Consider the following 26,953-nt stretch of genomic DNA (forward strand, 5'->3'; position numbering starts at 1 on the left):
AGTACTGGTCAGACCACACATAGAATACTGTGTACAGTACTGGTCAGACCACACATGGAATACTGTGTACAGTACTGGTCAGACCACACATAGAATACTGTATACAGTACTGGTCAGACCACACATGGAATACTGTATACAGTACTGGTCAGACCACACATGGAATACTGTGTACAGTACTGGTCAGATCACACGTGGAATACTGTGTACAGTACTGGTCAGACCACACGTGGAATACTGTGTACAGTAATGGTCAGACCACACGTGGAATACTGTGTACAGTAATGGTCAGACCGCACGTGGAATACTGTGTACAGTACTGGTCAGACCGCACGTGGAATACTGTGTACAGTACTGGTCAGACCGCACATAGAATACTGTGTACAGTACTGGTCAGACCGCACGTGGAATACTGTGTACAGTACTGGTCAGACCGCACGTGGAATACTGTGTACAGTACTGGTCAGACCGCACGTGGAATACTGTGTACAGTACTGGTCAGACCGCACATGGAATACTGTATACAGTACTGGTCAGACCGCACATGGAATACTGTGTACAGTACTGGTCAGACCACACATGGAATACTGTGTACAGTACTGGTCAGACCACACGTGGAATACTGTGTACAGTACTGGTCAGACCGCACGTGGAATACTGTGTACAGTACTGGTCAGACCGCACGTGGAATACTGTGTACAGTACTGGTCAGACCGCACGTGGAATACTGTGTACAGTACTGGTCAGACCGCACGTGGAATACTGTGTACAGTACTGGTCAGACCGCACGTGGAATACTGTGTACAGTACTGGTCAGACCGCACGTGGAATACTGTGTACAGTACTGGTCAGACCGCACGTGGAATACTGTGTACAGTACTGGTCAGACCGCACGTGGAATACTGTGTACAGTACTGGTCAGACCGCACGTGGAATACTGTGTACAGTACTGGTCAGACCGCACGTGGAATACTGTGTACAGTACTGGTCAGACCGCACGTGGAATACTGTGTACAGTACTGGTCAGACCGCATGTGGAATACTGTGTACAGTACTGGTCAGACCGCACATGGAATACTGGTGTACAGTACTGGTCAGACCGCACATGGAATACTGTGTACAGTACTGGTCAGACCGCACATGGAATACTGTGTACAGTACTGGTCAGACCACACATAGAATACTGTGTACAGTACTGGTCAGACCACACATAGAATACTGTGTACAGTACTGGTCAGACCGCTCATGGAATACTGTGTACAGTACTGGTCAGACCACAGAATACTGTGTACAGTACTGGTCAGACCACACATAGAATACTGTGTATAGTACTGGTCAGACCACACATGGAATCCTGTGTACAGTACTGGTCAGACCGCTCATGGAATACTGTGTACAGTACTGGGCACCAGTGTACAAGAAAGATATAGTGGAGCTGGAGAGGGTTCAAAGACTGGCAACCAGAGTAATATGGGGAATGGGAGGACTACAGTACCCAGAAAGATCATCAGAATTAGGGTTATTTAGTTTAGAAAAAAGAAGGCTTAGGGGAGACCTAATAACTATGTATAAATATATCAGGGGACAGTACAGAGATCTCTCCATGATCTATTTATACCCAGGACTGTATATATAACAAGGAGGTGACCTAATAATATATATAATATATCAGGACAGTACAGAGATCTCTCCATGATCTATTTATACCCAGGACTGTATATATAACAAGGAGGAGACCTAATAATATATATATATATATATATATATATATAATATATCAGGACAGTACAGAGATCTCTCCATGACCTATTTATACCCAGGACTGTATATATAACAAGGAGGTGACCTAATAATATATATAATATATCAGGACAGTACAGAGATCTCTCCATGACCTATTTATACCCAGGACTGTATATATATATATAACAAGGAGGTGACCTAATAATATATATAATATATCAGGACAGTACAGAGATCTCTCCATGATCTATTTATACCCAGGACTGTATATATATATAACAAGGAGGTGACCTAATAATATATATAATATATCAGGACAGTACAGAGATCTCTCCATGATCTATTTATACCCAGGACTGTATATATAACAAGGAGGTGACCTAATAATATATATAATATATCAGGACAGTACAGAGATCTCTCCATGACCTATTTATACCCAGGACTGTATATATAACAAGGAGGTGACCTAATAATATATATAATATATCAGGACAGTACAGAGATCTCTCCATGACCTATTTATACCCAGGACTGTATATATAACAAGGAGGTGACCTAATAATATATATATAATATATCAGGACAGTACAGAGATCTCTCCATGATCTATTTATACCCAGGACTGTATATATAACAAGGGGGCATCCTCTACGTCTAGAGGAAAGAAGGTTTCTACACCAGCACAGACGGGGTTCTTTACTGTAAGAGCAGTGAGACTGTGGAATTCTCTCCCGTAGGAGGTGTCATGGTGAACTCTGTAAAAGAATTTAAAAGGGGTCTAGATGCATTTTTGGAGAATAGGAACATTACAGGTTATGTATAATAGATTTATTGGGACAGAACGTGGATCCAGGGATTTATTCTGATATTTGGAGTCGGGAAGGAATTTTTACCTCAAGTATGAGGGTTTTTTGCCTCCTCTGGATCAGTAGGGACTCATTAGGGTTATAGGTTGAACTTGATGGACTCCGGTCTTTTTTCAACCTTATGAACTATGTTACTATGATTTACCATCGCACTTGGCGGGCCTATTTCCGGTGGTGAAAGGCTCAGTCCGTTCACCGGTCATCTTTTCCTTTCCGCGCCTTCTTGCAATCTTGTCTGGATCAGCACTTGGCACTCAGCTCTCTTATGGGTCAAGTGTCGGCCCTTTCTATCATGTTTCAGCGGCCGTAGGCTTCCAATTCTCACGTCCGCACCTTCCTGCAGGGCGTGGCCAATGCGGCGCCTCCATACAGGTCTCCCACCCTTCCTTGTGATCTCAACTTTGTGCTTAGCGCCTTGAGGGAGGCTCCGTTTGAACCTCCCTGTGACACTTCTCTATCCTTTCGTGGAAGGTCGCCTTCCTCATTGCGATTACCTCCATTAGGAGGGTCTCCGAGCTGGTGGCTTTATCTTGTCACTCTCCCTTCTTAGTCCTTCATCAGGGCAAGGTGTTTTTTTTGGCCGCCTCCTTCCTTCTTGCCCAAGGTAGTTTCCTCTTTTCATGTGAATGAGGAGATCGTTCTTCCTTCATTTTCTCCGTCTCCATCCAACTCTAAGCAGCGTTCCTTACATTGTCTGGATGTTGTTTGGGCTGTCGATCTTTCTGTCACCTCCTCCTTTTGGCAGGGTGATTCCTTTGTGATTCCGAAGGCTCATCGCAAGGAGCTTCCGGCTTCCAAGGCGACCATCTCGAAATGGATCTGTTCCGCCATCTCGTAATCGTACCGTCGTAAAGGGAAGGTCCCACCTTTTCGGGTTACTGTGCATTATACGCGTTCTGTTGGGGCTTCTTGGGCGCTCTGCAATAGGGCATCGGCCTTACAATTTTGCAAGACGGCCACCTTGTCGTCCTTGCACACCTTCACTAAATTCGATTAGGTGCACACCTTTGCGTCAGCTGATGCCGGTTTGGGACACAAGGTGTTGCAGGCGGCAGTGGCTCAGTCTTCTGCCTGATTCTGAGTTGGGTATTTTTCCCACCCCAGGGACTGCTTTGGTACGTCACACGGTCTCTGTGTCGTCCCAATGGAGCCGACCGAGAAAAGTAGATTTTTTATGCTTACCGTAAAATCTCTTTCTCTGAGGCTCCTTTGGGGGACACAGCACCCACCATTGTGTTGTTTTTGTCTGGTTCCCTTGGACACCTGCTGTTTTTTCTTGTCGGTCCTCTCCTACTGCTTTGGGACTAAACTGATGAGCTCAGTCAGTGGGCGGGGTATATCCTCCTGGGAGGGGCTGAATTCTTTTGTTGCCTAGTGGTAGCCTCCTAATGGCAGCAAGATTTACCCACGGTCTCTGTCCCCCAATGGCTCCTCCAAGAAAGAGATTTTACGGTAACCATAAATCTATTTTTCTCATTCTGTCTCATAGTTGAGGTTATAACCTATGATGGAAATTACAGCCTCATCTTTATAAGGGGGAGAACTTGTACAATTGGTGGCTGAATAAATACTTTTTTGCCCCACTGTATATAGCCCCCCCATCTAGTACCAGCTAGGACCTTCTTTTGTTCTTCAGGCCTGCACTAGATCAATGCTCTCAAACCGTGGACCTCCAGATGTTGCAAAACTACAACTCCCAGCATGCCCAGACAGCCGTTGGAAACTCCCAGCAAGATCTGGGCACTGTGCATGGCAGGAAAGCAAGGAAACCACTGTCAAGTTCCTGGACCCGATCCATGACTATACGACCCTTGAGGATGCTGCATTGTCCTGCTGACTGTCTCCTTCTGCCATCGGGGAAACAGTCACCAAGGAGGGATGATGAACTTGAGTCACCACAATGTTTAGATAAGCCCCACTGTCCAGGTATCAGAGAAGCCAGGGTGCACCAGGAAAACATTTGCCCACATTATTAGCGCAGATTCGCGCTCTTTTGGCGATGCATTGTGGTTTTTTTTGTGTGCTTTTTCCTGTTTTTTGTTTGTTTGTTCGGCTAGATGTTAGCTGGGGGTCAGTACAGAAATCTGAAACCCTTATAGCTACATGTGTTTGGATATGGAGTCACCCAAAATCACAGTGGAAAACCCCACTACAGGCTGATCCAACTTTATGTAATGTCCTTAATACAAGTCCCAATGAGGCTCAGTAGTGTGTGTGGCCTCCACGTGCCCGTATGACCTCCCTATAACGCCTGGGCATGATCCTGATGAGGTGGAGGATGGTCTCCTGAGGGATGTCCTCCCAGACCTGGACTAAAGCATCCGCCAACTCCTGGACAGTCTGTGGTGGATGGAGCGAGACGTCCCAGATGTGCTCAATCGGATTCAGGGGAACGGGCATCCAGTCCATAGCATCAATGCCTTCCTCTTGTAGGAACTGCTGACACACTCCAGCCACATGAGGTCTAGCATTATCTTGCATTAGGAGGAACCCAACCGCACCAGCATATGGTCTCACAAGGGGTCTGAGGATCTCATCTCGGTACCTAATGGCAGTCAGGCTACCTCTGGCAAGCACATGGAGGGCTGTGCGGCCCCCAAAGAAATGCCACTCCACACCATTACTGACTCACCGCCAAACCGGTCATGCTGGAGGATGTTACAGGCAGCATAACGTTCTACACGGCGTCTCCAGACTCTGTCACGTCTGAAGAGCACAGGGCACCAGTGGGGTATTTGCCAATCTTGGTGTTCTCTGACAAATGCCAAACGTCCTGCACGGTGTTGGGCTGTAAGCACAACCCACACCTGTGGGCGTCGGGCCCTCATACCACCCTCATGGAGGCTGTTTCTGATCGTTTGAGTGGACACATGCACATTTGTGTCCTGCTGGAGGTCATTTTGCAGGGCTCTAGGAGTGCTCCTCCTGCTCCTCCTTGCACAGACACAGCAAACCTTCTTGCCACAGCTCGCATTGATGTGCCATCCTGGATGAGCTGCACTACCTGAGCCACTTGTGTGGGTTGTAGACTCTGTCTCCTGCTACCACTAGAGTGAAAGCACCGCCAGCATTCAAAAGTGACCAAAACATCAGCCAGGAAATATAGGAACTGAGAAGTGGTCTGTGGTTACCACCTGCAGAAGAACTCCTTTATTGGGGTGTCTTGCTAATTGCCTATAATTTCCACGTGTTGTCTGTTCCATGTGAAATTGATTGTCAATCAGTGTTCTTCCTGAGTGGACAGTGGGATCTCACACAAGTGTCAGTGACTTGGAGTTACATTGTGTTGTGTAAGTGTTCGCTTTATTTTTTTGAGCAGTGTATTACTTAAACGTGTACTCCGGTGAAAACTTTTTTTTTTCTTTTTTTTAAATCAACTGGTGCCAGAAAGTTAAACAGATTTGTAAATTACTGTAAATCATGAGCACAGTGCTCTCTGCTGACCTCTGCTGTCCATTTTAGGAACTGTCCAGAACAGCATATGTTTGCTATGGGGATTTCCTTTTACTCTGGACAGTTCCTAAAATGGACAGAGATGTCAGCAGAGAGCACTGTGTTCATGATGTCAGCAGAGAGCACTGTGTTCATGATGTCAGCAGAGAGCTCGGTGTTTCAAACGGAAAAGAATTTCCACTGTAGTATTCAGCAGCTAATAAGTACAGGAAGGATTAAGATTTTTTTATAGAAGTAATTTACAAATCTGTTTAACTTTCTGGCACCAGTTGATTTAAAAGTACCCCTTTAAAAAAAAAAAAGATTCCTCAAAAAAAAAAAAAAAAAAAACATTGCCACCCTTGTCCTCAGGTTGTGTGTGGTATTGCAGTGCAGTTCCACTGAAGTAAATGGAGCAGAGTTGTAATGCCACATGCAGCCTGAGGACAGGGGGTTGCGCTGTTTTTGAAGAAATCAGCTCTTTTCTATTCCTGGAGAGCCTCTTTACAGCTGGAGTTTTACATTTTTGGGTGTTTTTTTTTTGCCCCCTCATTTTGTACTACCAAGACACAGTGTGTATGACTATAGGCGTTTTTTTTCTTTTGGCGTTTTATATTTGCTTTTTCATTACAAGTCATGTGATTCTTTTGCGTGACTCATCATGTGACTGAAGGATTTCTATTGAAGAATTGGGGGGGGGGGGGGGGGGGGGGAGAAACGCAAATTTGAAACACACACGGACCTCTGTGGGAGAAAAAACGCCAAGATTTCCTGAATAAAGTAATCTCCTCAGCGTGCTGCCATTTAGGAAAACTGCGCTAAGCCTAAAAAAAATAAAAAAATCCTGCGCTCCTCCGGCGTTTCATATTTTTTCTAGTTAACGTCCATCTGTATTTTGACCCCCCCTCAAAAAAAGTTCTTTTCATCTTTTCATATAGCGCCATTTTATCCCATTTTCCATTGCAAGTCATGTGATTCTTATCATGGGACTGAAGGATTTTTCAAGTCCTTTTTTTAAATTTTTTTTAAAGAATTTGGTTTTTATGTGTGGTTAATTTTCCTGAAAAAAAACCCGCTGTACCCAGGAAAACTGCCGGTGAGCCTAAAACGCCATGGGGGTCTGACACTTCACATGTCTCTATAGACTCCCAGCCAACATCTCCCCACAGTGATTATATTTTTTTTATATTTTTATTATTTTTTTAATATTTATTTATGACAACTTTTTTTTTTTTTTGCGCCTTACTTGTGGTGTTTTCCCTCCCATAGACCTCTATTTTAGTGGTCTCCAAACTGGTGATCCCCAGCTGTTGCAAAACAACTCCCAGCATGCCCGAACCACTCAGCAGCTCTCCAGCTGTTGCAAAACTACAAATCCCATCATGCCAGACAACTCTGCGTTTTTTGCAAACTACAACTCCCAGAATCCCCCAACAACTGTATGGCTCTCTGGCTGTTTGCAGTACTACAGCTCCCAGCATGCTCTGACAACTCTGCAACTTTAAATCTCTTGCAAGACTACAACTCCCAGCATGCCCTAACAACTGTACGTCTCTCCGCCTGTTGCAAAACTACAACTTACGTCATGCCCAAAAACTTTGAAGCGCTTGCAAAACTACAACTCCCAGCAACCCCTAGAGAGATGTTTGGCCCTAGCTTTTCCACTAACCATTGAAATCGCCAAAGGCAGACTGGGGATGCTGGGAGTTGTAGCTGGACAACTGCCGGCTTAGGCTGGGTTCACACCACGTTTTTACAATACAGTTTTTTATCAGGTTTTTGATTAAAAAAAATGGATTCCTCAAAACCTGACTAAACTGTATCAAAACGTGTGTACACATTTTAATCCGTATACGGTTTGAAAAATGAAGGCCGGTTGCATCCGTTTTTTAAGAAAAAAAAAAACGTATACGTTTTTAACTTTTCACTCCATTATGAATAAAGTTTCCCTTGTTTGATTGAAATTCCAAGAAAAAAAAAACTGTGCAAAGTCAAAAACCATATGGTGAAAACCGGATGTAACCGTTCGCACATACGGATCTGTACAGTTTCCCATTGACTCCCATGTTAAAAAAAATAAAAAAAATACGTATATGTTTCAATACGGTTTTTCACCCGGACCAAAAACACTGGTAGGCTACAATTTTGGGTACAGGAAAAAAACTGACAAAACCGTATAAGGCTGGATTCCCACTACGTTTTCCCCCATACGAGAGCGCATACGGCAGGGGAGAGCTAAAAATTTGCGCTCCCCACTATGCCTTTCTATGCGCCCCCGTATGTAATTCATTTCAATGAGCTGAGCGCAGTGAAACGTTCGGTCCGGTCGGTTCATTTTTGCGCCGTATGTGCTTTTACATCCGGACCTAAAACCGTGGTCGACCACGGATTTAGGTCGGGTTGTAAAAGTTCATAGGGCGCACAAATGAGACGACCGGACCGAACGTTTCACTGCGCTCAGCTCATTGAAATGAATTACATACGGGAGCGCAAATTTTTAGCTCTCCCCTGCCGTATGCGCTCTCGTATGGGGGAAAACAGTGGGAACCAGGCCTAAGACGCAAAACGGATGCATCTTTTGGCGTACGGTTTTCAATGGAGTCAATATATACGGTTTTCAATACGGTTCTGTACGGTTTTCAATGTATACAGGAACTTTATCGCAAAAACGTGGTGTGAACCCGGACTTAAAAGTATTTTGTACAGTGTTTCCCAAGCAGCGTGCCTCCAGCTGTTGAAAAACTACAACTTCCAGCATGCCCGGACAGCCTTCGGCTGTCCGGGCATGCTGGTAGTTGTAGTTTTGCAATTTATTAAAATTACAATAACCCTAATGCGACGCTTTCCAACCAGGGTGCCTCCAGCTGTTGGGAGACTACAACTCCCAGCATGCTCGGACAGCCGAGGCTACATGTGACAGCCCCCTGGTTGTAAGCACTGTTGTGGTAGACAGGAGAGCTGTGTAGACCCCTTATATACATAGTACAGAGCAGCGCCCCCTACAGCCGCTCTTCCTGCACCTCGCCAGCTGCGGTGTCATTGCGCATGCGTCGCAGGTCACCTATGTTCACCGCCAACCTGTATCCGGAAGTGACGTCACGTACGTCACGGCGTCTCCCAGGGCAGCAGCGGCGGCGGCCAGGGCCCATCATGGCGGCGGTGGAGAGGGCTGGAAGTCCCGGCGGCCGCTGACACTCACCCCGGGGGGGCCTGTCCGTCCTGTCGTGATTTCTGTGTCCGGAGGGGGCGCCAGTCCTGGTATTATCAGCCTCCCCCCCCTACACAGCAGCCTCCCCTCCCCCCAGAAGAAGGGAGACCCCCAGGGGCCCGGGACCCCCACATACGGGGATGACCAAGGAGGTGACAGCGGGGGCCACACGTGTCAGCTGTTACCTGGGGGCCCCATAGAAGCACTTAACCCCTTGGCACCCTAAGCCATGCCATGCCTGGCCCCCCATGACCCCCAGCCCCTGCAGACCCCGCCGCGGACGCCCCTCGCTCTTGTTGTTTTTTCTTCGTTTTTGTTATGAAATCTTTTTTGCATTTCACCCCAAACCACATCCTGCTCCATCTGTAAAGACCCAAGTTCCTCTTCCAGACGATACGAAGCTTGGCCGACGAGCGACCGGACGCTGCCAGGATCCGAGGACAAGAAACGCACTTATTGGAATTCTTTAATTTTTAATTTTTTGTTTGGCGGAGCGGCGGGTCCGATCTATGGGTCAGCAGCCCGGAAAAGTGCTGGGGGACCAGAGGAGGCCGAGTCTGCCGGCCCTGCCATTCATCAAGGGAGTCGGGAAGAAAGACGGCAGCGCCAAACATGCCGGACCGCACTGCAATGTCTTCGTGGAGCATGGTGAGTGATGGCGGCTACAGTGGAAGGGATCCTGGTGTGGACATTATACAGATTCTGATCCATTTCTAGGTCTGACAACTCCTGGCGGAGGGGGGACGACAGGTCTGACAACTCCTGGCGGAGGGAGGACGGGTCTGACAACTCCTGGCGGAGGGGGGACGACGGGTCTGACAACTCCTGGCGGAGGGAGGACGGGTCTGACAACTCCTGGCGGAGGGGGGGCGGGTCTGACAACTCCTGGCGGAGGGAGGACGGGTCTGACAACTCCTGGCGGAGGGGGGGCGGGTCTGACAACTCCTGGCGGAGGGGGGGCGGGTCTGACAACTCCTGGCGGAGGGGGGGGCGGGTCTCACAACTCCTGGCGGAGGGGGGACGGGTCTGACAACTCCTGGCGGAGGGGGGACGGGTCTGACAACTCCTGGCGGAAGGGGGACGGGTCTGACAACTCCTGGCGGAAGGGGGACGGGTCTGACAACTCCTGGCGGAGGGGGGGACGGGTCTGACAACTCCTGGCGGAGGGGGGGACGGGTCTGACAACTCCTGGCGGAGGGGGGGACGGGTCTGACAACTCCTGGCGGAGGGGGGACGGGGAGGGGTCTGACATCTGCTTGTGCAGGCGGAGGGGGCGGGTCTAACAATTCTTGAGGCAGGTGGCTGCTGTCAGTTCTAGATGTAGGCGGAGCTTGTTATGACAGATCTTATATGTGGTATCTGTCATTCGAAGTTCCATCTACCCAGTAACTGCAGCTTACTCTGTGGTCCCTCGCGTCTTTTTTTTTTTTTTTCTGGCCTTTTTGTTCTGGAAGATTCTATCAAAAAATAGCACCCCGTCTGTTCACAGGTTGTGTGTAGTATTGCAGCTCAGTCCCATTCCCTTCTATAGAGCTGCAGTACCTAACATAAGCTGGGGCAGGTGCGGTGTTTTCTCATCTTGGACACTGCAGTGTGGAGTCAGCGCTGTGTATGTCTTGTCGCTGTGTATGATCAATGTTATTATTTTCCTGTGTCTTCTGTCGGAGCAGGAATTGATGCTGTGTGCGGCCGGCACTGACGTGGTGATATGGGACGTGTAATGTGATTGTGGTCAGGAGGTGCAGAGCCCCTTTATTACGTAAAGGGCTTCATGACAATAAAGGTTTATCACTGTAAGTTCTGCAGATGTCTAATTCACTTTGTAAGTGCAGAGGTTGTAAAATTACCCTAATACTTGTCACAGCTGAGGTTTTGTAACTGTTTTATCCAGTTTAGATAATCCTCTGCTGCACAATCTTTCTCATAGACCTCAGGCTGACCTGCGCTAATACAGTGCAACAAACTGCAGCTGGGAAGTAGTATTAGGTCAGGATTGACTTTTGGCCTCTCTGTTTCTGCCTCTCAAAGCTGAAGATCATATTCTCCAAAATAACATGAGAAATAGAAGAGACAGGAGTCGAATAGAAACGTCCATCAGACATCGCACTTTATAAAGCCCTGTAGAAAGCTCCCGCCATATACACTGGATGTACCTTTAGGGGCGGGTCACGACCCGTATTTTGCTGCGTATTTGTTGTTGTATATTTTATCTACGAATTGAAGTCAATTGGTCGCAAAATCAGCTGCGTATTTTACTACCCATTAAAGGGGTATTCTAGGCCAAAACTTTTTTTTATATATCAACTGGCTCCGGAAAGTTAAACAGATTTGTGAATTACTTCTATTAAAAAATCTTAATCCTTCCAATAGTTATTAGCTTCTGAAGTTAAGTTGTTGTTTTTCTGTCTAACTGCTCTCTGATGACTCACGTCCAGGGAGCTGTGCAGTTCCTATGGGGATATTTTCCCATCATGCACAGCTCCCGGGACGTGACATCATTATTGAGCAGTTAGACAGAAAACTTCAGAAGCTAATAACTATTGGAAGGATTAAAATAATTTTTTTTAAATAGAAGTAATTTACAAATCTGTTTAACTTTCCGGAGCCAGTTGATATATAAAAAAGTTTGGAATACCCCTTTAACTGCCTGGAATACCCCTTTAACTTCAATGCTTAGGAAAATACGCAGCAGCAAAATAGGCACATGTGACCCTACTCTTAGGCCCCATATGCACTGAATGCATCTGTAGGCCCCATATATACTGGATGTACCTATATGCACCATATACATTCGAGCCCTGTTACTTAGGGTGCATTCACACCACGTTTTTGCCATACAGTTCCCATATACGGTTTCAAGTTAAAATCCGTACGGAACCGTATAGAACAGTGGTCTTCAACCTGCGGACCTCCAGATGTTGCCAAACTACAACTCCCAGCATGCCCGGACAGCCGTTGAGGTAGTTTTGCAACATCTGGAGGTCCGCAGGTTGTAGACCACTGTTAGAGGAAGTTGTACTCACATGTCCCCGCCACTCCGGACCGTCACTGCTGCCCTGGATGTCGCCTTCCATCGCTGTCGCCGCGTCCCCAGGTGTCCCCGACGCTCCGGTAAGGCCTCTGTTTCCCCGGCATCCTCGCTCTCCATCGCCGCCATCACGTTGCTACGCACGCCGCTCCTATTGGATGACGGGACGACGTGCGCAGCGATGTGATGATGTCGATGGAGAGCGCCGACGATGCAGGGATCCCGAAGAGGACGCGCCGGAGCCCCGAGGGCAGGTAAGTGATCGTCAGCGGACCACACGGGGCACCGTAAACGGCTATCCGGTGGCAGCTGAAGCAGTCTGCGCTGAGGGATAGCCGTTTATGCGATGGCCCCGACATACAAAAGCATCGGATGTTGATGCTGCCTTCACCATGTGATGGACTCTGAGAGTGATCGTATGCTGAAATGATCGTATGTCGGGGCCATTGTAGGTCGGGGGGGTCACTGTATATATATGGTATGTCGGGGCCATTGTAGGTCGGGGGGGGTCACTGTATATATATGGTATGTCGGGGCCATCGTAGGTCGGGGGGTCACTGTATATATATGGTATGTCGGGGCCATCGTAGGTCGAGGGGTCACTGTATATGATCCTATCTTAATGGCGTCCATATGTGCGGCGGTGATCGAATAGCCTCACCACATTAGCGGGTGGTGGATGACGGCGCTCACTGGAGGGAGAGGTACAGCTCCATCTTCCCAGGGTGACACTCCCGGCTGCTACCCTAATAAATGTCGCCCTCTCTCTATACATTGAGCCTCCTGGATTACTTCTGCCTTTTATCTTCACTTCTGCACATAATGGGATTTACATAATTGTTTCCTGCATCGCTGACGTTTCTATACTAAATTGGGTGCAAAACTACAACTCCCAGCATCATCGTAGACTTAGTGTTTCCCAACCAGTGTGCCTCCAACTATTGCCAAACTACAACTCCCAGCATGCCCTGACAACTCTGAGGCACTCCAGCTGTTGCAAAACTACAACTCCCAGCATGCCTATAAGGGGTGGGAATTGACAAGAATCTGGCGATACGATATGTATCACGATACATGTATGACGATACGATATATCACGATTCTGTCTCAAAGACGATATATTGTGATTTTTTTTTTCGCATAAGGCTTTATGAGGGTTAATTTTTTGCGCCATAATCTGTAGGATACATAATGTTATATTTTAATAGGTTGTACAATTACGCACGCAGTGATACCAGACATGTTTATTTTTATTATGTTTACATGTTTTTATATAGGAATAAGGGGTGATTTGAATTTTTAATATGGAAGGCCATAATGTGTCTTTTAAACTTTTATTACAACATTATTTTATTTTATACTTTATTAGTCCTTTAGGGGACTTTAAGGAGGAATCATTAGATTCTTCATAGAGATCAATAGAGTTCTATTTAACTCCATTGATCTGTGTGCTCTGCGCTCCATTGATAGAGCCTATTCCAGCCAGGATCTATCAATGACAGAGCCACGGACACCAGGGAAGCAGAGGTAAGTCCTCCCTGCGATCGCGCTGCGAGGGGGGGGGACTGCAATCCACCCCACTAGCCCACCAGGGAGCAGTCACAGGTCCCTTTAGGCGCTGCTGTCATCTTTGACAGCGGCGATCTAAAGGGTTAATAGCCAGCCGTGGCGATCGCCACATGCTGGCTATAAGCGGCGGCCCCCGGCACACCATCCTAGCACAACACAGGCTACAGGACGTCTGAAATTGATTGTTTTGTGGACCTGAAGAAGGCACATGTTGGTGCCGAAACGCGTTGTCCTATCGCTCTGAACCATAATAAACTGTCCAGTGCTACAGTGGCGTCCTGAATTCTTTTCTTAAAACAGTAGCGCTCGTTAACAACCCCCCTTTTCCTTTCCTTCCACTGTTTTCCATTGTTTCCGTACCCTTTGCGGATACGGATAGGGGTTTCGAGCTGCAGAACTGTCACTACCACCTTAACCACTCCCCAGGTGAGGTGCTGCCGCTCCTGATAACCTCAGCGGGGCATCACATTACCTTGAGTGTAGTGGTTCCTAACCATGTTTCAACTACACATGAGAGAGCGCCCCTACCTTTTTTTTACTTTTCTCTCCCATAGGAATGAATGGAGTGCGTGCCAGCTGCAGTCCGTGCTCCTTACTGAGTGCCAGGTCCCGTCTGAGTGATCGCGTGGGGCCCCAGCGGTCGGAGCCCCCACAATCAGCTCCTTTTTAAGGCTATGCTCACATGCTGGAAATACCACCAAAATGTAATGTCCATTATGTTCAGTGGGATTACGCTTTCCCATTCACACAGTGAAATTCCTGCCGCAAACTCTCTGTATTCCACAAAATTTAAAGGGGTATTCCAGGAAAAACTTTTTTTTCTTATATCAACTGGCTCCAGAAAGTTAAACAGATTTGTAAATTACTTCTATTAAAAAATCTTAATCCCTTCAATAATGATCAGCTGCTGAAGTTGAGTTGTTCTTTTCTGTCTGGAAACAGTGCTCTCTGCTGACATCTCTGCTTGTCTCTGGAACTGCACAGAGTAGAAGAGGTTTGCTATGGGGATTGGCTTATAAGCTGGGCGGTTCAAGAGAAAAGTGTCATCAGAGAGCACTTAGATAGAAAAGAACAACTCAACTTCAGCAGCTCATAAGTACTGAAAGGATTAAGATTTTTTAATAGAAGTAATTTACAAATCTGTTTAACTTTCTGAAGCCAGTTGAGATATATAAAAAGTTTTTTCCTGAATAACCCCTTTAAGGACCTGTCTTAAAATTTTGCGTAAATGCAGACGCATCTCATTGAACTCAACGGGGCTTTGAATTTTGGCAGAATTCTGTGTTTTGAGCACACGAAAAATCCTGCCAAAAGTCAGCAGTTCCACAAAAATTTTGCAACAGGCTTCACAGAACGGAATTCGAGCGGAATTGCAGATTTTGGGTTCGATCCCTAGTGTTCTGCATTAGTGGCATGCTGGGAGTTGTTGTTGTTTCGGGCATGCTGAGGGTTGTAGTCTTGCAACAGCTGGAGGTCCACAGTTTGGAGCCAATGACACTAGGACAGTGTTCCTCCACCAGGCATGCTGGGAGTGGTAGTTTTGCAACAGATGGAGAGCGGCACGGTTCTCCGGGCATGTTGGGAGTTGTAGTTTAGCAACAAATTAAGGCACTGGAAACACTGACCTATGTCATATATAGTGTCCGGGAATTGTCGGTGCCGCTGAAAGGTTCACCGAAAACAATCTAGTGTCTATGGCTTATAGCAGTGTTTGCCAAACCAGGGTGCCTCCAGCTGTTGCAAGACTACAACTCCCAGCATGGCTGGACAGACCTCTTATACACCTTTTTTAGAACTGTTTTTTTTTCAGCCAGAATGCCTCCAGCTATTGCAAAACTACAACTCTTAGCATGCCCGGACAGCCAACGGCTGTCCGGGCATGCTGGGAGTTGTAGGTTTGCAACAGCTGAAGGCACCCTGGTTTGGAGACATTGCTCTATACAAACTATTCTAAAATTAAGCTGCAATTGGAGATTTGTTACCCTCCCTTTTGACAAATCGCGCACTTTAATGCTGAATTCGCAATATTTCTCGCATTAAAACAGATTTCATTTTCTCCTCTCTCAGTCGCCGGGACTCGTGATTACATTTTAAGGTCTCTTTGGCTTTTTTTTTTTTTTTTTTTTTTCTTTTTTTTAATTATTTTCCTCCCATCTCTGGGAAATCTAAGTTTTAACATGATTTATGTACTAGAAGGCTCTCCGCCACCACTCAGACATCGACTCATGCGGCCATGTCCCTCGCAGGGTTAAAGCAGGCGGCGGCTGTAGCAGAAATGCTCCTCGAGCTGTTTTATTATTTTTTTTTCTTCAGGTTTGGGCACTTTCCAGAATAGTTGAAATATTTTTTTTGCAGCAATTTGACACCTGAAGATCCCGGCCGTCGATGGTACAGGCGCGAGCTATCATCTGGCCTTATTACCGCCGCCGTGTAAACACGCGGCGGCGTTGTTGTTCATTCGTCACGAAATCCGTCCACACAGCCCTTTTTACTGGCGCATCGATTCGGTTATTAAAGCCTTTGACCTGTTTTTTATCCCCCCGCGCACAAAAGACTATTGGATTTTTACGAAGAAAGAGACATTGATGTAAACAAGAGAGCGCCAGTGCTCCGTAAGCGCTCCGCTGACAGCGTGACACTGACGAGGGTCGATCGGCTATGGATTTCCAGTCCGCTCCCCGGGAGGAGTTAATTAGTTGGCGTAATTGCGGCTCCGCCGTGCCCCCCGGCTTTGTAGGCCGCTGACACCTAAATTGACTGCAGGACGTTATAAACATAGAGGGGTAAGTTCTCATCCCTGTCATTTGTGGTATTAACCCCTGCCAGACCCCCCTAAGTGGCCGTCAAACATTGGCGCGGTTTAGATTTGAAAATTACAGGTCAGCGCCGCATTCGGGAATTGTCCATTAGGAGGGAGGTCTGTTATCGATCCGACCGCTGATGGTGACCAGAGCGACTCCATTAAAGAGACAATAAACTGCGCTGGTAAATACAGTCTATTGTTCCCAGCTGTTGCAAAACTACAACTCCCAACATGTCCGGACAGCCATAGCCTGCAGCTGGAAGCACACTAGTTGGGAAAAACTTGGTATACACCAGTGGTCTCCAAACGAAGGACCTCCAGATGTTGCAAAACTACAACTCCCAGCATGCCCGGACAGCCAACTTCTGTCCGGCCATGCTGAAAGTTGTAGTTTTGCAACAGCTGGAGGTCCGCAGTTTGGAGACCACTGCCTTTTAAACACATTTTTTTCCAACCAGTGAACCTCCAACTGTAGCCTTTGGCTGTCCGGGCATTCTGAGAGTTGTAGTTTTGCAACAGCTGGAGACACACTGTTTGGAAAACACTGAGCTAGAGAGTGTCTGTAGTTTTCTTCTAGAGCAGGGATTCCCAACTTTGTTACCCTCCAGCTGTTGTAAAACTACAACTCCCAGCATGCCCTAAAAGCGCTGCAGCTCACCAGCTGTAATGTGAAAAAAAAAAAACTACAACTCCCAGCTTGCCCTGACAACTATGCAGCTGTTGCAGAACTACAACTTCTGGCATGCCTGAACAGCCAAAGACTGTGTCTGGGCATGCTGGGAGTTGTAGTTTTGTAATATATTAGGATCACAATGACCCAAATGCGAAGTTTTCCAGCCATTGTGCCTTCAGCTGTTGCAAACTACAACTCTCAGCATGCCAGGACACTATGCCTCCAGCTGTAGCCAAATTACACCTCCCAACATGCTGGTATTTGTAGTTTTGCAATATATTTGGATCACAATGACCCTAATGTGATGTTTCCCAACCAGGGGACCTCCAGCTGTTGCAAAACGAAGACTTTCTGGGCATGCTGGGAGGTGTAGTTTTGCCATATATAAGGATCACAATGACCCTAATGCAGGGTTTTCCATCCAGGGGGCCTTCAGCTGCAAAGCTTGCAAAACTACAACTCCCAGCATACCCAGATAGCCAAGGTCTACACTTGGAGGCCCCCTGGTTTTGAAACTCTCTGACATTTACGGCTTAACCGTCACACTGTAACGAGACTGCAGCTACATTATGCTGCTAGGAATCCTGGTTCACATTCGTAAGAATAATAATATATGGTAAAACTTGGTTATAAGTCGCCAGGTGCTGAGATCAGAGGATGGAGACGTCACCGGATGGAAATGGCGTAAAACATAAAACGCCAGGGAACAGGCCGCCACCACGTGATCAACGCTGTGCCGACTCGTGACACCACAATACAGATGTCTGCTCGTCCCTCTGTGACAGTCTCCCTGGTATCGCAGCATAGAAACGAGCGCCACTCCGTAGACAGGACTGAACGGCTAATAGTGCTGATCGCCATAATCTTTATTTGATTGCACAATTCCGATAAAACAAATGGCGCAGTGAGGGGACGATTACGGAGTAAAAAACAAAGCAAAAGTTGAGGCATCCTGCAGTTTTGTACTCTGCTTTTTCAGGAGCAGATAGGAAATGGTTAAAGGGGTACTCTGGAGGGGGGGGGGGGAAACTGGTGACAGTTAAACAGATTTGTAACTTCCATGTAAACATTTTAACCCTTCCTGTACTTATCAGCTGCTGTATGCTCTACAGGAACTGTCCAGAGCAAGAGACAATCCTCATAGTAAACCTCTCCTGCTCTGGACAGTTCCTGATACAGACAGAGGTGTCAGCAGAGAGCACTGTGGTCAGATTGAAAAGAACTACACAACTTCCTGTGGAGCATACAGCAGCTAAGTACTGGAAGGAATAAGATTTTAAATAGAAGTAATTTACAAGTCTGTTTAACTTTCTGGCACCAGTTGATTTGAAAACATTTCCCCCCGCTCCGGAGTACCCCTTTAATGCGTCAATCCCGTACGTCACATACGCCTGTATGTTCAGTAATTCTCTGTAGGGTCTTGCATATCTGGTGGTGATAATAGATAGGAGCTCCAGTCTACAACCTGTGGCTCTCCAGCTGCTGCAGAACTACAACTCTCAGCATGCCCTGGCTTTATGCAGTTTCAGAGCAGTTTTCTCTAACCTGTCTTTTTTGCTTGTTACAAAAGTACGTCTCCCATCATGTCCTCAGAGCCCGGGACATGTCAGAAGTTTTGATTTCTAGATCTAGCTGGGTAAAGCGAGCGGCAGCAGCGCGCTTCACTCCTTTGCTTCGGTGACAGGCACCATAGACGGAGTGTTGAGCCGGGTAGTGAAGTGCGCTTCGTCAAGCTTTATCGAGAGATTGGTGGAAACCCCGACCAATCTAAACTTCTGACGTGTTGCAGGTTTTGTATAATGGGGAGGGGAGGACTGGTGGACTTCTGCCCCCCCCCCCCCCCCAATATTCTTGAGGATGGGGGACCCAAGTCACCCGACAAATTGGAGGCCCAGGTTGCGCATGCGCGAGACCATTCCATTCATTGTGTATAGGAGAACTGGAGATGACTATCCGCTTCTTCCATTACCCCCCCAACCTAGCCCCTTCTCCTTCTCCTCCATCCGTTACTACTAGTCTATGATCAATTAGGGTCTCCTGGCCGCCATCTCTTCCTACCCGGTGGCCGGGCACCATGTGGACAGTGACTTTTTGTAGTGGTTGAGAGGATTTTGTTGGGGTGGATACAATTGTACTAATAATCGATCAGTAGCTCCATAATCTGATTCAGGTGATCAGCGTTGTGTCCTCTATGGTGGAGCTGGATCTGCCATAATGGAGAACTCTGCTTTTTCTGGAGTTTATTTATTTATTTATTTCCGTTGAAATAAACATTTTAAGTTCAGTATAGACTTAGTGCTGCGAAAGTAAAGACAAAGCAAGTTCCCTTAATGTAAGATGCCATAAAACCAGATTTAATGCCCAGTGTAAAACACATCCAGCTACATTACACCCACTATATCAGAGGAATCACTGGACTGTAGATTAACAAAAGAGCCGAACACTGATGTCCGAGCCCATTGGCTTTTGTGAATCCAGAGCATTATAATGTAGGATGAATACTTTACTTATCCTGTATTATACCCCACAGCTGCACTCACTATTCTGCTGGTGAGGTCACTGTGTATATACATTACATTACTGATCCTGAGTTATATCCTGTATTATACTCCAGAGCTGTACTCACTATTCTGCTGGTGAGGTCACTGTGTACATACATTACATTACTTATCCTGTACTGATCCTGAGTTATATCCTGTATTATACTCCAGAGCTGTACTCACTATTCTGCTGGTGAAGTCACTGTGTACATACATTACATTACTTATCCTGTACTGATCCAGAGTTATATCCTGTATTATACCCCAGAGCTGTACTCACTATTCTGCTGGTGAGGTCACTGTGTACATACATTACATTACTTATCCTGTACTGATCCTGAGTTATATCCTGTATTATACTCCAGAGCTGTACTCACTATTCTGCTGGTGAGGTCACTGTGTATATACATTACATTACTTATCCTGTACTGATCCTGAGTTATATCCTGTATTATACTCCAGAGCTGTACTCACTATTCTGCTGGTGAGATCACTGTGTACATACATTACATTACTTATCCTGTACTGATCCTGAGTTATATCCTGTATTATACCCCAGAGCTGTACTCCCTATTCTGCTGGTGAGGTCACTGTGTACATACATTACATTACTTATCCTGTACTGATCCTGAGTTATATCCTGTATTATACTCCAGAGCTGTACTCACTATTCTGCTGGTGAGGTCACTGTGTACATACATTATATTACTTATCCTGTACTGATCCCGAGTTATATCCTGTACTCACTATTCTGCTGGTGAGGTCACTGTGTACATACATTACATTACTGATCCTGAGTTATATCCTGTATTATCCTCCGGAGCTGCGCTCTGTCTTCTGTCTTTCTGGGCTCAGGCCCCTTTAACACTCCAGATAAGGTGAGTGGTTTGGCGGCTTTATTCCTGTTTAGTTCTCCTCTTCCAATCCATCTACAATGCGGCATTAATCAAATCGACGCTATTTATATGTAAATTCTATAAGTGAAGAGCGCAGACGATCTTCCCCCTGATGTTCGCAGCGGAGTAGTCTGACTATGTGTCTTTTATATGAAATCTCATCTCCTGCTTCCCTCAGAAAAAAAAATATTATCACAGTTATAAAATCTATGTAAGTACCTCGCCGTGCGTACGCCGCGCTCCTCGCAGGATATTGCATTATACAGGGCTCCGGTAACCCTGTCGGCGCAGTATTTACGGGCTCCGCACATCGCTCTGACATGTGACAAATGAATGGAGATGTTTAGTGGAAGGAACCGTATATTAGTCGCCATCTTCATTCAACAGTTTAATGCAAATATTTCTTGGTGTTGTTTAACTTGAATGAAGAAGAGCTGCAGTGTAAAGCATTGGGCCGGGGGGGGGGGGGGGGGGGGGGAGGGGGGGTGCAGCTTCTACTAGGGCACAGCCAGGGGTCAAGTCCTGGGGAAAAAAGTGTGGGAACTCACCCAAGATTTCCACTTAAAGGGGTACTCCGCTCCAAAGGATAGGGGATAAAATGTTTGATTACAGGGGGCCCGCCGCAGGGGACCCCCACATTCACCCCGTTGCACCCGTCATTCGTTTAGAGCGTTGGGTGCCAGCACCAGAGGCTCATGACGTCACAGCCACAGCCCCTCAATGCAAGTCTATGGGAGGGGGCATGGCCGTGATGTCACGAGACTCTGCCCCCCTTTGCCAGTCATTCGGCATGGAGCGAAGTTCACTCCATGCACCGTATGTCTGAGGTGCCACAGCCGAGATTGCGGGGGTCCCCAGCGGCGGGACCCCCACAATTAGACATCTTATCCCCTATCCTTTTGAATAGGGGATAAGATGTCTAGGGGCAGAGTACCCCTTTAAGGGCTGCAGGACTCCTGCTAATGGGAACCGCGTTCCTGCTGTGGAAAAAGTGCAGGAACTCCATTCCCATGAGTTCCTGCAGGACTTGAGCCCTGGGCACAGCTATCCTGGGTGACCTGTATTGTAGTTCGGGGTATGTATGGCAGGTTGGAAACACATTCACTACTCCGGCCGTGGAGTTGGCAGCAGGAGCCTCTTATCGGGGGGCACGTCATTATTAACCCCCTCCCTGCTGGGGTAAGATCTTCTCCTACCCCTTATCCTGTTAATTCCCCCTCCTGCGGGGTAAACGGCTGTTGAGCAGATGGTAACAGGCGACGACCGAAAAGTGGAGCATAACCTCCTGCTGATCATAAGCGATGTCCTCCGCCACGACAAACATCAAGCGTGGTCCGCAGCCTAATAGGGAGCGCTGCATTTACCAGAGTTCTCCAACCATGCTGGGAGTTGTAGTTTTACAACAGCCTGAGGAGCACTGGTTGGAGAACACTGGTAAATACAGCGCTCGCTATTAGGCTGCGGAACACGCTTTACTTAATATTTATTTACATGTATAGATACACACATACAACAAAGTATATTTTCATATACCGTATATACTCGAGTATAAGCCGAGTTTTTCAGCACGATTTTTCGTGCTGAAAACACCCCCCTCGGCTTATACTCGAGTGAACTCCCCCACCCGCAGTGGTCTTCAACCTGCGGACTTCCAGAGGTTTCAAAACTACAACTCCCAGCAAGCCAGGGCAGCCATCGGCTGTCCGGGCTTGCTGGGAGTTGTAGTTTTGAAACCTCCGGAGGTCCGCAGGTTGAAGACCACTGCGGCCTTCAACATCATCCAGCCCCCTCTCACCCCCTTTAGTTCTGAGTACTCACCTCCGCTCGGCGCTGGTCCGGTCCTGCAGGACTGTCCGGTAAGGAGGTGGTCCGGTGAGGAGGTGGTCCGGGCTGCTATCTTCACCGGGGGCGCCTCTTCTAAGCGCTTCGGGCCCGGCCTCAGAATAGTCACGTTGCCTTGACAACGACGCAGATGCGTCGTTGTCTAGGCAACGGCTCTATTCCGGGCCGGAAGCGCGGAGAAGAGGCGCCCCCGGTGAAGATAGCAGCCCGGACCACCTCCTCACCGGACCACCTCCTTACCGGACAGCCCTGCAGGACCGGACCAGCGCCGAGCGGAGGTGAGTACTCAGAACTAAAGGGGGTGAGAGGGGGCTGGATGATGTTGAAGGCCGCAGTGGTCTTCAACCTGCGGACCTCCGGAGGTTTCAAAACTACAACTCCCAGCAAGCCCGGACAGCCGATGGCTGCCCGGGCTTGCTGGGAGTTGTAGTTTTGAAACCTCTGGAGGTCCGCATGTTGAAGGCCGCAGTGGTCTTCAACCTGCGGACCTCCGGAGGTTTCAAAACTACAACTCCCAGCAAGCCCGGACAGCCGATGGCTGCCCGGGCTTGCTGGGAGTTGTAGTTTTGAAACCTCTGGAGGTCCGCAGGTTGAAGACCACTGAGGGCGAATGATGAGAAGAGGATGATGAAGGGGGGGGGGGGGGTGTGGGGATGATGAAGGGGGTGGGGATGATGAAGGGGGGGGGTGTGGGATGATTACAAGGGGATGATGAAGGGGGGGATGTGTGGGATGATAAGGGGATGTGTGGGATGATGACAAGGGGATGATGAAGGGGGGATGTGTGGGATGATAAGGGGATGTGTGGGATGATGACAAGGGGATGATGAAGGGGGGATGTGTGGGATGATGACAAGGGGATGATGAAGGGGGGATGTGTGGGATAAGGGGATGTGTGGGATGATGACAAGGGGATGATGAAGGGGGGATGTGTGGGATGATGACAAGGGGATGATGAAGGGGGGATGTGTGGGATGATAAGGGGATGTGTGGGATGATGACAAGGGGATGATGAAGGGGGGATGTGTGGGATGATAAGGGGATGTGTGGGATGATGACAAGGGGATGATGAAGGGGGGATGTGTGGGATGATGACAAGGGGATGATGATGAGGATGTTAATGACGGGTCTGGATGATGACAGGGGGGGATGAGGTATTTCCCACCCTAGGCTTATACTCGAGTCAATAACTTTTCCTGGGATTTTGGGTTGAAATTAGGGGTCTCGGCTTATACTCGGGTCGGCTTATACTCGAGTATATACGGTAGTATATAAAGAAACATTTATTCTCACATTGCTATATATATTTATAGACCCACACACACACAGTATATATATATATATATATATATATATATATATATATATTTACACACACTCAACTAAATATATTTTCATATAGTATATAAAGACACATTTATTCTCACATTGCTATATATATTTATAGACCCACACACAGTATATATATTTACACACACTCTACTAAATATATTTTCATATAGTATATAAAGACACATTTATTCTAGAATAGCTATATATATATTTATATATTCAACATTACGCATCCAAACAATGGGGACAGGGACCAATTTGGGTGAACATTGCCCAAAGCTGCATAATCTGTGTGTGATTATATAAATTCTATTATTTTGTACACACACAAGGGCTTTTTTTTTTCTTTTCTTTTTTTAACTCCCTCCGTATGGAGAAGAAAAGGTTTAGTCTAAAGGGGCGACACGCCTTCTTTACCGTGAGGACTGTGAATTTATGGAACAGTCTACCTCAGGAACTGGTCACAGCAGGAACAATTAACAGCTTTAAAACAGGATTAGATACATTCCTGGAACAAAATAACATTAATGCTTATGCAGAATTATAAAACTACATCCCTTCCCCTTATCCCCTTACACCCTTCCCTTCAATCCCCTGGTTGGACTTGATGGACTATGTCTTTTTTCAACCATACTAACTATGTAACTATGTAACTAGCGTTTTTGTGGCAGTTAAAGGGGTACTCCGGTGGAAAACATTTTTTTTAAAATATATATTAAAGGAACTGGTGCCAGAAAGTTAAACAGATTTGTAAATTACTTCTATCAAAAAAATCTTTACCCTTCCAGTACTTTGTAGCAGCTGTATGCTACAGAGGAAATTCTTTCCTTTTTGAATTTCTTTTTTGTCTTGTCCACAGTGCTCTCTGCTGACACATTCTGTCCGTGTCAGGAACTGGCCAGAGCAGGAGAGGTTTGCTATGGGGATTTTCTCCTGCTCTGGACAGTTCCTGATATGGGCATCAGGTGTCAGCAGAGAGCACTGTGGACAAGACAAAAAAAGAAAAGAATTTCCTCTGTAGCATACAGCTGCTAAAAAGTACTCGAAGGGTAAAGATTTTTTTTAATAGAAGTAATCTACAAATGTGTTTAACTTTCTGGAACCAGTTGATTAAAAAAAAAATAATAATACATTTTTTTTTTCCACTGGAGTACCCCTTTAAAGTGTAATTGAGAAAATCTGCCCTTTTTATTGGCAGATTATGGCAAATTACAACCGAAATAAATGCACGTTAAAAAAATAGAAAATAAAATGTTGCTGAAATATATTTAAACAAAAAATTACGGAATGAATACGGACATGTGACCTATGAGGACGGCGTGTAGTTTAAGTTAAATGTACTGTTGACCTCTAGGATGCTCAAAAAAAGAACGAAAAAACAACAAAAAACTGTGCCAATATGGATCCATTGGAAGATGTCGCTTATCAATGAAAAACGTCAATCATCTAAAAAAGCGTATATAGAAAACTGGGAACGTGAATAAACCTGGCGAAATCGCCAAACAAACAAAATAGTCTCTGCTACCTCCGTGTCCTCCGTGACGTTTTGCCGCCATCTGCTCGCCGCCTAATGTGTATCCTGCAAGCTCACATGCGTTGTCTCGCTGCGACGGCCATAGTGACTGCCGGGATGTGAAGGGGTTAATAGAGAAGTTTGGCGCTGGCCCTTATTTTGTCCCATTGTGTCCGCACGTCCTAATGCTCGGCTATTGACCGCCATTTAATGGAGACTTTCCTATAGGAACAGCGTCCTTCCTGTCCAGGCATTGTGTTGAGCTGCAATACCAGACATGACCATGAACAAGAGTGGCGCTGTCAATTTAAGAAATCATTAGAACATTATACAATGTTTAGAACACTGGTCTTCAAACTGTGGACCTCCAGCTGGTGCAAAACTACAACTTCCAGCATGCCCGGACAGCCAACAGCTGTCCGGGCATGCTGGGAGTTGTAGTTTTGCAACAGCTGGAGGTCCACAGTTTTGAGAGCGCTGCTGTAGTAGATGATTTCAATCTCCTCTTCCATTTGGATCCCATCCTTTCTCTTATAGATCAGATATTACAGACCTTGCACAACCTTTATTTCGCCTCTAGGGGGCGCCGAAGCCAAACGTACGCAGCGATCCATCTGCTGGAGGAGGCTCCGTGCTGCAGATCTGCTGATCCAGCGAAGGATTTCTCCAGGATCCCTGACAGCCCATTCATACACCCCCGGTCTGTGGCTCCTCCTGATGTGATCGACAGATTGGGGACATGGTCACACGTTGCAGAAAAATCACACGTTTCGTTCATTTCAATAATTTTGCTTCTCATCAGTTTTACCTATAACTATCATTACAAGATTAGAAAAACTTCATATTTTTTCCAAAAATAGCGCCACCCCTGTCTTCAGGTTGTGTTGCAGCTCAGTTCCGTTGAAGTGAATGGAGACGAGTTGTAATACCACACACATCCTTAGGGCAGGGGTGGCGCTGATTTTCTCTTGTTACAATTTGGTCATGTTGATTGTACTTCCTCTCATTGGCCACTAGAGGTGCTGTTTTACCACATGAAACTGTAGTGTATTGTTTCCAACCTGTTGCAAAACTGCAACTCCAAGCCTTTGTCTGTCGGGGGCTTGCTGGGAGTTGTAGTTCTGCAGCCGCTTGAGAGCTCTTTATTAGGGAACACTGCTGCAGTATAATAAGTGATGAGGATTATATTGGATCTTTCCTTTGCATTGTTTGAGGGTGCAGGTTGTCCCCCGCCCTCCTGGCAGTGGCTGTCCTTGTCCCGGTGTACCCTTATACGCCCCCCCGCCCGTGCCGTCTCCGCTCATACATCAGATTGATATTCCTTGTTTGCAGGATCCATCTGTGGTCACATCATGCGGCCATCAATATTTCATGAGACTTCTGCTCCTCACTTTAATGCCGTTGTCCCGATTCAGCAGAAGCGTTGTCTCGCTTTGACCTCGCTGCATCACGAATTGCGCTATTTACAGTAATGTTATTATATTCCCAGAGTGATGGCAGATTAT

General features: G+C 46.7%; 1 protein-coding gene across 1 annotated transcript in view; it reads left to right on the forward strand.

The window, feature by feature from the left end:
• The first annotated feature begins 9,154 nt into the window (after positions 1-9,154).
• ABL1 (ABL proto-oncogene 1, non-receptor tyrosine kinase) overlaps positions 9,155-26,953 on the forward strand; it is a 132,479-nt gene continuing 114,680 nt past the window's right edge. The window contains exon 1 of the mRNA XM_056538287.1: positions 9,155-9,900. Within this exon, the coding sequence (XP_056394262.1) occupies positions 9,762-9,900 (139 nt within the window). The 5' untranslated portion in view covers positions 9,155-9,761. The remainder of the gene's footprint in view (positions 9,901-26,953) is intronic.

The sequence above is a fragment of the Hyla sarda genome, chromosome 9 (assembly GCF_029499605.1).
Source record: "Hyla sarda isolate aHylSar1 chromosome 9, aHylSar1.hap1, whole genome shotgun sequence".
Classification (NCBI taxonomy): domain Eukaryota; kingdom Metazoa; phylum Chordata; class Amphibia; order Anura; family Hylidae; genus Hyla; species Hyla sarda.